Source organism: Salvelinus sp. IW2-2015, linkage group LG35 (genome assembly GCF_002910315.2).
Source record: "Salvelinus sp. IW2-2015 linkage group LG35, ASM291031v2, whole genome shotgun sequence".
Taxonomy (NCBI): Eukaryota; Metazoa; Chordata; class Actinopteri; order Salmoniformes; family Salmonidae; genus Salvelinus; species Salvelinus sp. IW2-2015.
This window is the reverse complement of record NC_036874.1, coordinates 19,098,182-19,112,782: the sequence shown is the minus strand read 5'-3', so window position 1 is coordinate 19,112,782 and position 14,601 is coordinate 19,098,182. Positions and strand designations below refer to the sequence as shown.

General features: G+C 42.8%; 1 protein-coding gene across 4 annotated transcripts in view; it reads right to left on the bottom strand.

Annotated features, from left to right (window-relative positions):
- Positions 1 to 11,718, bottom strand: part of LOC111959113 (syntabulin-like) — a 21,780-nt gene extending 10,062 nt beyond the window's left edge. For 2 of the 4 annotated variants that reach the window (XM_070437443.1, XM_070437444.1), the window contains exons 1-4: positions 11,252 to 11,718; positions 5,967 to 6,021; positions 5,467 to 5,653; positions 4,319 to 4,513 (exon numbers count right to left, since the gene is read on the bottom strand). In XM_070437443.1, the coding sequence (XP_070293544.1) occupies positions 4,319 to 4,513; positions 5,467 to 5,653; positions 5,967 to 5,990 (406 nt within the window). In that variant the 5' untranslated portion in view covers positions 5,991 to 6,021; positions 11,252 to 11,718. The remainder of the gene's footprint in view (positions 1 to 4,318; positions 4,514 to 5,466; positions 5,654 to 5,966; positions 6,022 to 11,251) is intronic. The other 2 variants (XM_070437445.1, XM_023980558.2) reach the window with 1 other exon arrangement.
- Between the last annotated feature and the right edge of the window lie 2,883 nt (positions 11,719 to 14,601).

Here is a 14,601-nt window from a genome sequence, read left to right as displayed (position 1 = left end):
TAACCACATATGTCAGCAATCTGGTGCCCAAAGGCACAGAAGATAAGGTGTCATGCAACCATTGTTAATACATGCAATGGCTGAGCAGGGAACACAACCATTGAGTGCGTCTCAATAATATCTCCTTCTTCCTGCATTTGTTCATTATTCCCCAGAAATGTAAAAGAATTGCGATGGTGGTAAATGGACTAGAGCAGGGGTGTCAAACATACGGCCCGCGGGCCGAACCGGCCCCAAGGAGGTTCGATCAGGCCCGCAGGATAATTTGAAAGTGGAAAAAAATGCATAAAAGACATGGAATTAATATTTTTAATTCGCTGCAATTCATGGATTATCCGCTAAGGGGCGCACCTCTTTCCATCAGAGTAGAAGACAAGCTGCATCACTGAGACAGACTGAAAACAGCAGACGGTATCAATGCGCCATCTGCTGCTGTTACGACGTTGTTAATACCTTAATACCTCATTAGCCAAAATGTCGTTATCCAAACGGAGAAAGTAGATAAGGAGTGTAGAATTTTCAAAGAAAAATGGACCACGTCCTATTTATTTACAGAGATGCACGGAAAACCTTCGTGCTTGGTGTGTTTGCAACAAGTTTCGTATTGAAGGAATATAATATTCGACGCCACTACGAGACTCATCACAGCGAAAAATATGACGGCTTGCAAGGACAACTGAGAAGAGATAAGATTAACGAATTGCTGCGGGTCTGAGGAAACAGCAGTCAACTTTCATCCAGAGCCGAGAAGTCAGTGAAGCAGCGGTAAAAGCAGCTACCTAATTGCTAGCGAAATAGCATTAGCATCGAAGCCGTATTCCGACGGTGACTTTGTTAAACGATGCATGATGAAGGCGGCTGAACTTGTATGTGCCGAGAGCGACAAGCTTTTGCCAATATTAGCCTGACGAGGAATACTATAGCAGAGAGGATTTCGGAACTATCGGCAGATTTTAGACAGTCAATTGAAACAGAGAGTCAAGTCATTTATTGCATTTCCGTGGCAATTGACGAGAGCACTGACATTCACAGACGTGCCCAACTGGCCATATTTATTTCGAGGAGTTGATGAGACATTGACTGTTACTGAAGAGTTTCTTGAGTTGGTGCAATGATGGACACCACAACAGCCGTGGACATTTTCGGCTCTGTCGTTGCTGCATTGGACAGAGTCGGAGTGGACTGGTCCCGCGCTGTCAGCCTGGCTACAGACGGCGCGCCATCCATGGTCGGAAAGAAAGCAGGTGTCGCGACAAAGTTCAAAGACAAAGTTCAAGCCCTTAATGGAGGAGATCGTTTCTGGACATTTCACTGTATTTTGCACCAGGAGGCATTGTGTTGCAAGTCGCTGAAAATGACACGTCATGGAGGTGGTTGTCGCACTGTAAATTTCATCCGGTCCAGAGGTCTGAACCATCGTCAGTTTGACAAACTTCTCAGCGACAGCAACATTACCCACAGCCTGCCATACCACACTGAAGTGAGATGGTTAAGCCGAGGCGCTGTGCTGAGGCATTTCTTTGATCTACGAGAGGAAATCGGACAGTTCATGAGAAAAAAAGGAAAACCGGTTTGGATTACAATCTCAGGAATGGCTACGGACCTTGCATTCTTGGTTGATATTACTGAACACTTGAACAATCTGAACAAAATGTTGCAAGGCCGCAAAAAAGTTGTTCACACAGTTTTCTGACAACATCATGCATTTAAGTTGAAGCTGACTTTGTGGGAGATGCAACTGGCAAATGGCAACCCTGCTCATTTCCCTGTCTGAGAGATGTGTGTGTGACCAGACCTGATGCGGACATGAAACGGTACAAAGACAAAATGCAGGACTACTGCGGGAGTTTGAGAAACGTTTTCAGGTATTTGGTGAACTTGAGACAGAATTTTCAGTTTTTCGCTCACCTTTCACAGTTAAAGCTTCTGATCTGCCGGTCGAAATTCAGCTAGAGATAATTGATTTGCAGTGTGATGCAGATTTGAAGGCAAATTTGCCTCTGTAGGTCTGGACAGATTTTATCAGTATCTACTACCAGGGTACCCCAAATTAACAGCCCTGGCTGCTAAAATTTTGTGCATGTTTGGACAACCTACCTTTGTGAACAAATTTTCTCAGTGATGAATATCAATAAAACAAAAATGCGTTCAAGGCTCACAAACAAGCACTTAAATGACATTCTGAAAGTGACAGCTAGTCAGGACATGACACCTGGTGTTGATGCACTTGTACAGGCCAAAAAGATGCCAAGTTTCAGGAACAAATACAAGTCCAGACTAGACTAACACCTTTAAAATGCTGCCTTAGATACTGTTTGCATTGAAAGAATACAGCTCTGTGAAGATGAATCCTTACTGTGGTGATTTAAAAAAAATGTGCACTTTAATGTTAGTCAGCAGCTTCAAAACAAAAGTTGTGTGATGGAATTCTACTGTTCATACAACTCCATAAATTTTCAGTATGTATTGTTATTGTGTATGTATGTTTCATGTATGAAGTTTACAGATTTACAGGACAGGCGAACACTTTCTTCATTACACATTTAAAATCACTCTCCTTAGTTTGTAAGGTGTACGCAGGGATTACATTTAGATTTTATATGCGTATGTGTAAGTGGTTTAAAAATTCCTTTCTTTTAAAGTCTCATTTAATCTTAAAGTGCATTACTATATTTTTCAGTACCAATTAAAGTTTTGTGCCTTTGTACAATCAGTGGGATCAGTTGCAATGCATATTTGTGAATGATAAAAGTAAATTGCACATTTGTCTAAGAAATATGAGGTGTTTCATTAAATGTTTTGTAAAAGGATAGTTCATTAAATTTCAATATTTTCCTAATGTTCTTGTGCTTCTTTACACCCAAACAAAGGAAAGACATGATATTTTGGTTATTTATAGCAGAGTATGGTATAATTTTAATGGTCCGGCCACTTGACATCTCCCTAGCCGTATGTGGCCCATGATGCGAAATGAGTTTGACACCCTGGACTAGAGGAAGTTTCTAGCATATGTCTTATACCAGTAGCCATAGGGAGAACCTCAATTGCTACTCATAAAAAAATATATATGTTTTAGCGTCTCGCCTCCTTCTCAAACCCCATTGGATGAGAAAGCCAGAGGTCCTGCCGCTCTGACTGTCTCCTCAATGGATGTTTTGCAATTGAGATTCTCCCATTTTCTCACCAAGCAAATCATTGTTGCTTATGTAACAGTTTAGCTTCCGTCCCTCTCCTCACCCCTACCTGGGCTTGAACCAGGGACCCTCTGCACACCATCAACACTGCCTCCCACGAAGCATCGTTACCCATCGCTCCACAAAAGCAGCAGCCCTCGCTGAGCAAGGGGAACAACATACTTCAAGGTCTCAGAGTGAGTGGCGTCACCAATTGAAACACTATTAGCGCGCCACACACACCGCTAACTAGCTAGCCATTTCACATCGGTTACACTCACCCCCCTTTTGACCTCCTCCTTTTCCGCAGCAACCAGTGATCCGGGTCACTGCACCAATGTAACAGTTTAGCTTCCGTCCCTCTCTTCACCCCTAACGGGGCTCAAACCAGGGACCCTCTGCACACATCAACAACTGCCTCCCACAAAGCATCGTTACCCATTGCTCCACAAAAGCCACAAAAGCCTTGCAGAGCAAGGGGAACAACTACTTCAAGGTCTCAGAGCAAGTGACCTCACCGACTGAAACAATATTAGCGCTCACACCGCTAACTAGCTAGCCATTTCACATCGATTACACTTACTTTCTACTGCTAAAATTACATGAAAACAATACTATGCAGATAGTGTATACACACAAAGCATGTAGAAATCAGGGTTGGGCTCAATTTGAATTAAAGGCAGTCTATCAGGATATTATTAGAATTTAAAATGCAGACATAAAAAAAAAAAAATGCTTCTACTTTTGAGTTTATTGAGAAGTCATTGAAAATAAATGCCCTTTTTTCTATTATTGGATTGTGATTTTAGTTTACTTCCTGAATTGACTGCTTTCAATTCAAATTGAGCCCAACCCTGGTCTACAAGAAACCATTTCACATGGTTATTTCATATATATTTTAATCTGACGTAGATCTATTTTGTAGATCTATTTCAATTGACAGTTAGACAAGTACTCCAATCAAACAAATACACAGAATCAGCATTGAGAGAAATGCCTAAGACAGGGCTGCCCATCCCTCTTCCTCGAGATCTACTGTCCTGTAGGTTTTCAGTCCAACCCTAATTTAGCATATCTGGTTAAGGTCTTGTTGAGCAGCTAATTAGTAGAGTCAGGTGTGTTAAATTAAGGTTGCAGTAGCCTACCTCTGGGCAATGTGGACGATCGCTGCTCCCTCTTGTGCCTTGGCGGGGGTGCGTGCCACTCTTCCATCACCCTCACCCTCTTCACCTTGGTCTTGCACTCGGCGGTGAGCTTGGGGGAGCCATGCGGACTGTTGTCTGAGCCTGACGGGGTTTTGGAGGGGGACACAGACTGACTACTGGGGCAGCCGGTGTCATCTATGTAGACAGGTATAGCCAAGAATACGCATGCAGCATGGAACACACAGCAGTCAATCAATCATTCAGAGCTCGAGGTTCACTCCCTCGTATCTGTTCATACTGTGACTCATCCAACCAACAGTGTTCAKGTTACCAACGCCACAGCACTGTGTTACGGGAGGTGAAAGGGGTGACAAGAAACTTCCATGATGACTTAATGTTATTCAATATACATCAATATGTTGTAACCTAATTTTGGTTAGGTGTAACTGTTGTCAAAAATAATGTCGATAGAGAAAAGAATCTAGGCCTACTACAGAAGGATAGGTCATTTCTGGAATAATGCCAACTATTATGCAAACTTGTATGTTTGCCAACTTTGTTGTTTATGGTAGGTTAGTGGCCTTGTGTAATTCAAATTTGTTGCAACAGTATGCTAGTCGATTGAAACAACAGTAATCAACAAGCTTTCATATGATATGATGAGGACTTCTCTTTACATAATTTGACTTGGCAACACTCACAAAATCTCCAACGCATGATTATGTAACCAACGCCCTGACTAGTATGTGATAAGATGTGGACTCTGCCTGCATGGTCAGAATGGCATAACAAAGCCTACATAACAGTGTGTTGGCATGATTTCAGACATTTTTATAAGATGAACCCTGGCTGCAAGGGTGGACTGGGATCAGAAATCGTCCTGGGCATTTCTAACACACCGGCGGCCATTCATTCTGCACACAAAAAATTATATTTTGATAGACCAGCCCATCTGCCATTGCCAGAACTGCCCTGGCTGCCATCAACAATGCCCTGGCTGCCATCAGCAATGTGACAATAGTGACAGGTGAAGGCAAATTCCTATCAATTTGATGTTTTCAGCTAAATTTAGTGAGATTAGAAGAGGAAACTACTTTAGACTTTTAGGATGCACCCTAACCTTGATCTGAAACATGGGAACCACATACCTGAGCAAAAGCTGTTGGTGCTGATGGTCCGTTTGGAGTTGTCCGAGCTGATGTCACAGTCCTTACCCTCCTCCTCTGAAATGGGTGATTCGGACAGGGGTGACCCTTTCTCATTAGGGTGGAAAGGATGTAGGATCAAGCGTGGGATGCGACTGCGGGGGCTCTCCTTCCCCGGTGACTTCTTTTCCTGAGCACCATAAGTATCACAACTATGCTCACCACTTGAATTTTTGCCACAAGAACAAATCAGATTCATATCAGAATCGGTGTGCGCGAATGCAACTTTGCGCATTTTGTCTTTATCTCACTAGCTCTGTCACAGCGACACAGTCATGAACTAATTATGGTCTGCTATTGTGACTGTGACAGTCTAGATTAGATAACTATCATTCTCATGATGTGAAATTTTAACCAAAACATTAGCTGAATTGTTAAGATTCAAAATGATAGCCTAATATAGCAAGAATGATTAACTTTGAAAGTGTTGCAATGACACGCACCTCATATTCCTGGAATGGTCCCATTGTGCTTAACGCTGCCTTTTCCCCGTTGGATCTGTGAGAAAAGTAAAACGAGGTGAGATGTATTTCTGTCCAAAGGCATCATGACGTGGCACACTGGCACTGAACCCTTTACGAACAAGGGCGACTCTGTCTGAAATCTGTTACGTAAATCATGTCACCCCCGCCCACGTCCACCCCTGCCTGGCACAGATGGCACAGACACTGACCAGACCTTGGTCATTAAACCAGTGAGCCCCACATCAAATATAGGCTACCAGATTGAAAATATTTTTGATTCACTTGAGAATATTTTGCATGTATTTCCTCAAACATGGAACAAAGGCATGAGACTGTTTCTTAAATCCAATAAAACCCAGGCTTACTGTCCTTCACATGCATGTGCCACAAACAAATACAACTACCTGAAATCCAGTATCCGATTACGTATCGACATAATTGAATGATGATTGAAACCTAGTCGTGAATGATGCTGCAGAGAGGAACTTGGTGGGGTTCTAACTCTTAATTTATTCATGTATTTCGAAATGACGTCCCACTAGGTGGAAAACAGACAGCAGCATCTTCAAACATCTATAAGAGAGAGGTTGACTAAGTGCCATGAGTTATTCTGCCAAGATGAAAAAAAAMCACAGAAATATGACATTTCTTCCTTTCGGGATCCTGTGCCAAAGAGCCTTCTTCCTGCCAAAAAGATGACACCAGAGAGTAACACACCGGCAAACCGCTCACTGAATATTGAGATAGGAATTACAGAATAATAGTGTACGATGTTTGGGTTGTATATTGATTTTCACAGACCTTATACACGTAGTTCAATTCACCCTCTCCATTTTGACATAGACACACAAAGGCCCCCAGGCTCCAGTACAAGCACAAAAGTGTATGTTTTATTGATGTTTGACGGCTGAATAATTCAAGGTCCACATAATGCCCGACTGCACATTATAACATAACTCCATTCTTTATCCATTCCCTCTCTCCTGTTGAATGTTGTGCCTCTTAGCATCATCGCTTAAAGGAGTTGGTTATGTAAGTGTGTACGTCTTTGGTCTACTCTTTTTTTATATCAAGAATGACGTAATTGACCCCTAAGGTCGTTATCGCTTTACTGAATCCAGACTTCTTTCCCCCCCTTACAGTCCAGATGCTATCTCTTTATTTTGACTGCATGGCACCCAGGATGTTGGTAAATAGAGCAGCTGTCCCTGTCCCCAAGCAAACACCCATCTTGAAATATACTGTGTAGCCTGACCATCATGTCTTCCACTACAGGTACGTTTTCAGCAAGTAAGGGCGAAGAAATCAGTTAAACAGTTAAACCACACAAAAATAATACTTGAAGGCAGGTTTTATACCAGATTGTATGCACTTTTAGTCTTCTAGGTCCCCCAGCCCTGATATGAGAACCCCCCATAAGTTCACCTGAAATGAGTTCAGCTTTTTGTACCTCTTAAGGCAACTGAGAAGTGTGTCATGAGCATCACAATAAAACAGCAGTACCCCAGGATTTTATGCCTCGATATGTTTTCCTTTTGTTTCTACCCGCCTCTGGATAGCTGGCACACAAGCACACAGCTTCAGATTGGGAAGCAGGCACAGTCACAGAGCTACCAACCAAACAATGCCCTAGCAACAGACTTAGCAACAGAGGAAAATTACTGCAAGGATGACACAGGCTAAATGGGACCAATTAAATTTGCAGACAGTTCTGTGTTCAGCATCTTCCGAGAGTGCAATAGGAGGGTTTTCCTCCTGCAACATAACAAATGTCAATGTTGTTTACTTCGGGAGTGGCCTATGGCAGTGTGGGGGGAGTCTTACAGACTGGAACAAGGTCAGGTGTGCTCCCATATGAGCAAGTGCGTGTGAGCCGTTGTCTCTGTGCACATCAACAGCAATCAATGTCAGGAAAATGCAATCAAGTCTGTGCATTGCTATGCTCAATAGTTGTTAGCGTATCATGTCCATACAGTGTCTCAATGCTGATTGAATCTCAGCAGTGCTTTGATAACCTTGTCCTGGGTCATGAGGAATGACCCAGGTAGAAGAAAAGGTAAAAGAATATGGACTGAAACGGTGAGGGACTACCTGGACTTGTCAAATAACAAGCACATATTTTCCCTTTACGTTACAAAATATTTTCAAACATTTCATTTTCCATGCAGGCAAATGTAACCSTGGTGGTCCCTTAGAAGATAGAGACCTGGGTGGAGGGTTGACAGCCTCAGATTCACAGAGAGATGTTTTCATCTAAGCCTGCCCATGCATGCTCTCGGTAGATAAGATGCAAAACAACATGAGCATCTCGACAGCGGGAGCCGTACGGCTGCAACAAGCTCTCACGGTCTCACGTTAGAATTAGACGTTCGTCCATCTTTCTCAAGCGAAATGTGATGCTTGCGAAACATGGACAAACGTTTAATTCTGACAACAGCCAGAGCACCAGACGGCTCCCGCTGTGGAGATGGTCACGTTGGTCAACACCTCTCTGTGAATCTGTCAACCCCTCACCCAGGTGTCTATCTGCTAAGGGACCACCAGGGTTACATTTGTTCCCAACGTCAAATTTCGAAGTGTTTAAGGTTACGTTTAGGCATTAACTCTGAATTTTTAAGGTTAGGGCCAAGTTTAGGCATTAACTCCAAAATCTTAAGGTTAGGCATTAACTCCAAATAGGCTATGGGTTAAGGTTTGGGGGAAAAACTCTAAAAAACAACTTTCTATCGCTGGATTCAAACATGCAACCTTTGGCACCAGAGGYAGATGCTTAGGCATTAACTCTGAATGGTTAAGGTAAGGGGGAAGAAAAAAAGAAAAAAAACTTCTATAGCTGGATTTGAACATGCAACCTTTGGCACCAGAAGCTAATCCTTACACCCATCCCTGTCCATATCAAAAACAGAAACCTACTTGAAACTAACACCGCTCACTGTTGCCCCTTGTGGATGGTTTCCACATGATCTCCTGACGTCCTCAGATATGGATGGAAGTCTAACACTGACTTGGCATCACGGGTGAGCTGGCTGTGTTGTTCACAGTGTTCCTGGCTTTGGTCCTATGGCTGGAACTTATGCAATCAACTGGGTATCAAACCCGGGTGTTTTGCACAACTCAAGACTATGTTAGCCTACCAAGCTAAAGTCTATAGACCTCAGCTCTGGGAGTTAACAGTCATTTTCTGTTCTGCAGGCAAGGTTACTCATCTCTGCGAGTGGTTTGCAGCCGTTTATCTCAATATCAAATCTTTTCTGGGTAATAATGATGTACCTTGCTGTAATTCTTTTAAATGAAAATGGTCAAAAAGAAACAAAAATACCTTCTTAGCAAAGAGCAATTTCTCAAAGAAGAACTTTGCTAGGAATATCTGGTAGTGGTCTGAGTGGGGAGGGGAAGACTGAAATTAGCTGTCATTGGCAGAGAGGTTTGAAACACTCTTTGTTATTGGTCTATTAACACATTTACCACCTGGTGATGTCACCAGGCAGGCCAAAATGCCATCCCAACAAAACAGGCGGACATTTTAGGTGGTCTTTTCAAACAGCTCTTACACTAAAAGGGCATTATCATAATTTTCACAATTTCACAGTATTTTTCCAACCTCATAGTGTGGACATATATAAGACCCCTGGGCCTTTAAATAGCTGCACAGATCTGCAAGCTCATATTCAAACAAGATAACTAATTTAGTTATGAAAGCCCATTTAGTGGGTATAATGGTTTCATTTAATTCAAGTTGTTTTATTTGTTATTTGCATTACACTTAGATGTAAGTGTATTTCTGAGCTGGGAATTACCTCACGATACTGCATCCTCATTCTGTTCAATCTGTATATTGTCTGCCTGCTTGGCTTGAGTATGCACTTCAGGGCAGTCAACTGTATGGAGCGTTATATAATCCAATCTCTTCCTCTGAGTGGGTTGACATATGGTATGGCACATAATAATTTATTGAAAGCCATATAAAAACAGAACATAAGCTTATTGGACATGTCGTGTATGTATGTGCAGGTATTGTGTATGGTTTGTGTGTGTGTGTGTGTGTGTGGTGTGGGTGTGTGTGGTGTTGTGTGTGTGTGTGTGTGTGTTGTGTGTGTGGTGTGTGTGTGTGTGTGGTGTGTGTGTGTGTGTGTGTGTGTGTGTGGTGTGTGTGTGTGGTGTGTGTATACATGCAAACATGTGTGAGCATTCAAGGATGATGATAGAAACTATGTGTTTCAAGGTGTCTAATTTTCTGTCTTTTGATGATGTTCACAAACTAATACATTACAGTTTCTCCAATAAAACCACATCTGAAAATGTCCAGCTCTATATAGTGCTTTGATAGATTTTCCCCAAATCCAACATAGTTTATCCTTATCAACCTGAACCTTATGGTGTGCGTAAATACCCATAAAAGACCCATAACAATGGCAAGGTGTAAAAGCTTTCATTTGCTTTTTGGTGGTTGATAACGTGCAGTTATCAACAGTTATCCCATTCAGTTATCCCATTCAGTGCACTCTAAATACACACATTATTTACAGAGAGAATACAGACAACCAATGTATGATGGCAAAACGTTCCTTAATATCCTTATAATATCTGTTTCTGCAAATGCTGACCATGTTTGTCCATGTTTAAGTTACATTATGTGATGTGCTTCATGGTGACTTGGATGAAGGTCTCCCCCTTTTTAACATCAAAGGTAGGCCTAATATCAAAAGTTATCCGCCACATGTATAAATTCTTAATATTGACTGTTTGAAAATGATTTTAGACCATTCTCCTAAAATCCAACAACGAAGGCAAAACATACAGTTTAGCCCATAAATTTACTGAAATATAGCTACAAAAACATGCATTGTCGCTCTTGTAACCCCAGACGAAAGATATCAAAGCGTAGGGGGGATGGTCGCCCATGGGATTATCGTAATACGCAGTTGAAATCAGTGGCGCTGTCCACTGTCTCGTGGTGCTGAATGTGATCAAGCGCTGTATGAGTTCAAACTTAATCTGACCATCTTTTCAACCAGCCCCACCTTTAACATTTGGTTAGTGCGCAGTAGCTTAAATAAATTAATTGTATTTTACAATGATAATTTCGGACTTAACTAAATACAACAACATGTCGATGGATAGCAAATTGTGATAAGAAATGGGAAAGTAAACAACATCATAGRCCAGCTAGAAATCAGAATTACAAGCCTATCGTTTTTTCCTATTCCGATTTTTTCCTAAATGTTTTCATCAAGCTATTTACATAAACATATACTTATACTTGCCTGGATGTTTGGTGTTGATTCCCCCAGTCGCAAAGGATGCGCGTGTAGCCTAAATCACCCACACCACAACGAGTCCCGCGTTACTCCAGTGTTCCTCACGAGTCTGACCGTGGAGCCCATCCCACTCTGTGTTTTGATATGAGGAAATTACACTGTGCACACAGGATTGGACGAGGATGAAGCTGCTAAACACTCACCACCAGTGACAGCGCGTGCTTGAAGTCAAGTATGACCAATGTTCCAGCAGTGTAGGGTTACATAACGCAGGCATGATTGTTCCGTCCTGAAATGGCCTTCTTCCGCCTCCCATAGCTTATGTAGCGAGATTCAGATTACATTTTGTTCCCCCAAAATGACACAGACAATAAGATCAGGATGTGTGACAACAACAAATGCATGAAATAACAACAAATATCTACATTTTGAAACAATATAGTTGCATCTCAGGCAATGTCAGTACGACTGAGGCGCAGCATGGGTTTCCTGTCCATGGTGCTGAAGTCACTGGTCCAGGAATTGAGTCCAGGAATTGAGCAGTAGCGTCATTAGGCATGGGCTTCCGGGACTCATGCCCCGGATTTTTTTGCTCCAGCCCCCAACCTTCTTACATTTCAGTCTGATATGAGTTTCCATAACCACACATCACTTGCACTATGCAGTATTTATAAGAAATCATTTTACTGACACATTTTTGTGACAWAAATAAACAATACAATGTAATGCGCTAGGCAGAAGGCACTGAAAGAAGCCCCTAGAATGACCACTCACATCCCTTGACCCCTCGCCCACCCTTGCAACACTGGTTAGATGTCAATGTCGTCACTCAGCAAAAGGCGGGTCACTCAGTCAGAATCTGGATATTCGGAACTTCTTCCAAAAGAGTGCAAGCAGGTTAAGCAGGTTGAGGCAGCAGTGAATGAGGTAGAGAGGTTGCAGAACAGCAGTGAATGAGGTAGAGAGGTTGCAGAACAGCCATAAAGTCAATGTGCAGCAACAGCCGAGTTGCAGGTTTGTGCAGGGTTGGTAGTAGCTAACTGAATTGTCTCTCTCAGTATAAGGGTTGGCTAATGCTAATAAGCTAGAATTAGCGTTATGCATCCTTAAGCTATTGGGTGTCAGTCAGAGTTATTTAACAGTATATTTAGTGAATGGGCAAGCAAAGGATGTTGATGTAAGTCATGATGAAAAGTGTTCATTTTCGGCTAGTGTATTTGATGGGTTTTGTTTCTGTAGCTAGCTTGGCTAGCTAGACACTTCGGTAGCTACTGGCTGGATTTCATGGTTCGGGCTAGGCCTCTTAGTTCCAGTGAAGGGAAATATTAATGCTACAGCATACAATGACATTGTAGATGATTATGTGCATCTAACTTTGAGGCAACAGTTTGGGGAAGGCCCTTTCGTGTTTCAGCATGACAATGCGCCCGCGCACAAAGCGAGGTCCATACAGAAATGGWTTGTCAAGATTGGTGTGGAAGAACTTGACTGGCCTGCACAGAGCCCTGACCTCAACCCCATCGAACACACACATCGAACACACACCTCATCAGTGCCCGACCTCACTAATGATCTTGTGGCTGAATGGGAGCAAGTCCCCGCAGCAATGTTCCAACATCTAGTGGAAAGCCTTTCCAGAAGAGTGGAGGCTGTTATAGCAGCAAAGTGGGGACCAACTCCATATGAATGATTTTGGAATGAGATGTTAGACGAGCAGGTGTCCACATACTTTGATCATGTAGTGTACATAGGCCCTTAAATTTTGCAATCTAAAACATCAACGATTAGCTGGTGGAACTGATGAAATTAAATGAATAATCTCGGTCTTATAACTTATTCCGTTCTGCAGGTCCATGTTTTGGCTCATATATCTTGATATCCATATACAGTGCATTCGGAAATGATTCAGACCCCTTGACTTTTTCCACATTTTGTTACATTACAGCCTCATTCTAAAATATACTTTAAAAATCCCCCCTCATCAATCTACACACAATACCCCATAATGACAAAGCATAAACTGTATTTTAGACATTTTTGCAAATATATAAAAAATTCTCCCATTCTTCTCTGCAGATCCTCTCAAGCTCTGTCAGGTTGGATGGGAAGTGTCCCTGCACAGCTATTTTCAGGTCTCTCCGCTCTGAATGGGCCACACAAGGACATTCAGAGACTTGTCCTGAAGCCACTCCTGTGTTGTCTTGGCTGTGTGCGTAGGGTTGTTGTCCTGTTGGAAGGTGAACTTTCGCCCCAGTCTGAGGTCCTGAGCGCTCTGGAGTAGGTTTTCATCAAGGATCTCTCTGTACTTTGCTCATCTTTCCCTCAATCCTGACTAGGCTCCCAGTCCCTGCCGCTGAAAACATCCCCACAGCATGATGCTGCCACCACCATGCTTCACCGTAGGGATGGTGCCAGGTTTCCTCCAGACGTGAAGATTGGCATTCAGGCCAAAGAGTTCAATCTTGTTTCTCATGGTCTGAGAGTCATTTAGGTGCCTTTTGGCAAACTCCAAGCGGGCTGTCATGTGCCTTTTACTGAAGAGTGGCTTCCGTCTGGCCACTCTACCATAAAGGTCTGATTGGTGGAGTGCTGCAGAGATGGTTGTCCTTCTGGAAGGTTCTCCCATCTCCACTGAGGAACTCTGGAGCTCTGTCAGAGTGACCATCAGGTTCTTGGTCACCTCCCTGACCAAGGCCCTTCTCCCCCGATTGCACAGTTTGGCCAGGCGGCCAGCTCTAGGAAGAGTCTTGGTGGTTTAAAACTTCTTCCATTTAAGAATGAGCCAGGCCACTGTGTTCTTGGGGACCTTCAATACTGCAGACATTTTGAAGTACCCTTCCCCAGATCTGTGCCTCGAAACCATCCTGTCTCGGAGCTCTACGGACAATTCCTTTGGCCTCATGGCTTGGTTTTTGCTCTGACATACTCTGTCAACTGTGGGACCTTATATAGACAAATGTGTGCCTTTTTAAATCATGTCCAGTCAAATGGATTTACCACAGGCGGACTCCAATCAAGTTGTAGAAACATCTCAAGGATGATCAATAGAAACAGGGTGCACCTGAGCTGTCACACCCTGGCCTTGGTTATCTTTGTTTTCTTTATTATTTTAGTTAGGTCAGGGTGTGACATGGGGGATTTGTGTGTTTTGTATTGTCTAGGGGKTTTTGTATGTTTATGGGGCAGTGTTCAGTCTAGGTGTTTGTATGTCTATGGTTGCCTAGATTGGTTCTCAATTAGAGACAGCTGTCTATTGTTGTCTCTGATTGGGAACCATATTTAGGCAGCCATATTCATTAGGTAGTTCGTGGGTGATTGTCTATGTCTATGTGTAAGTTGCCTGTGTCTGCACTTAT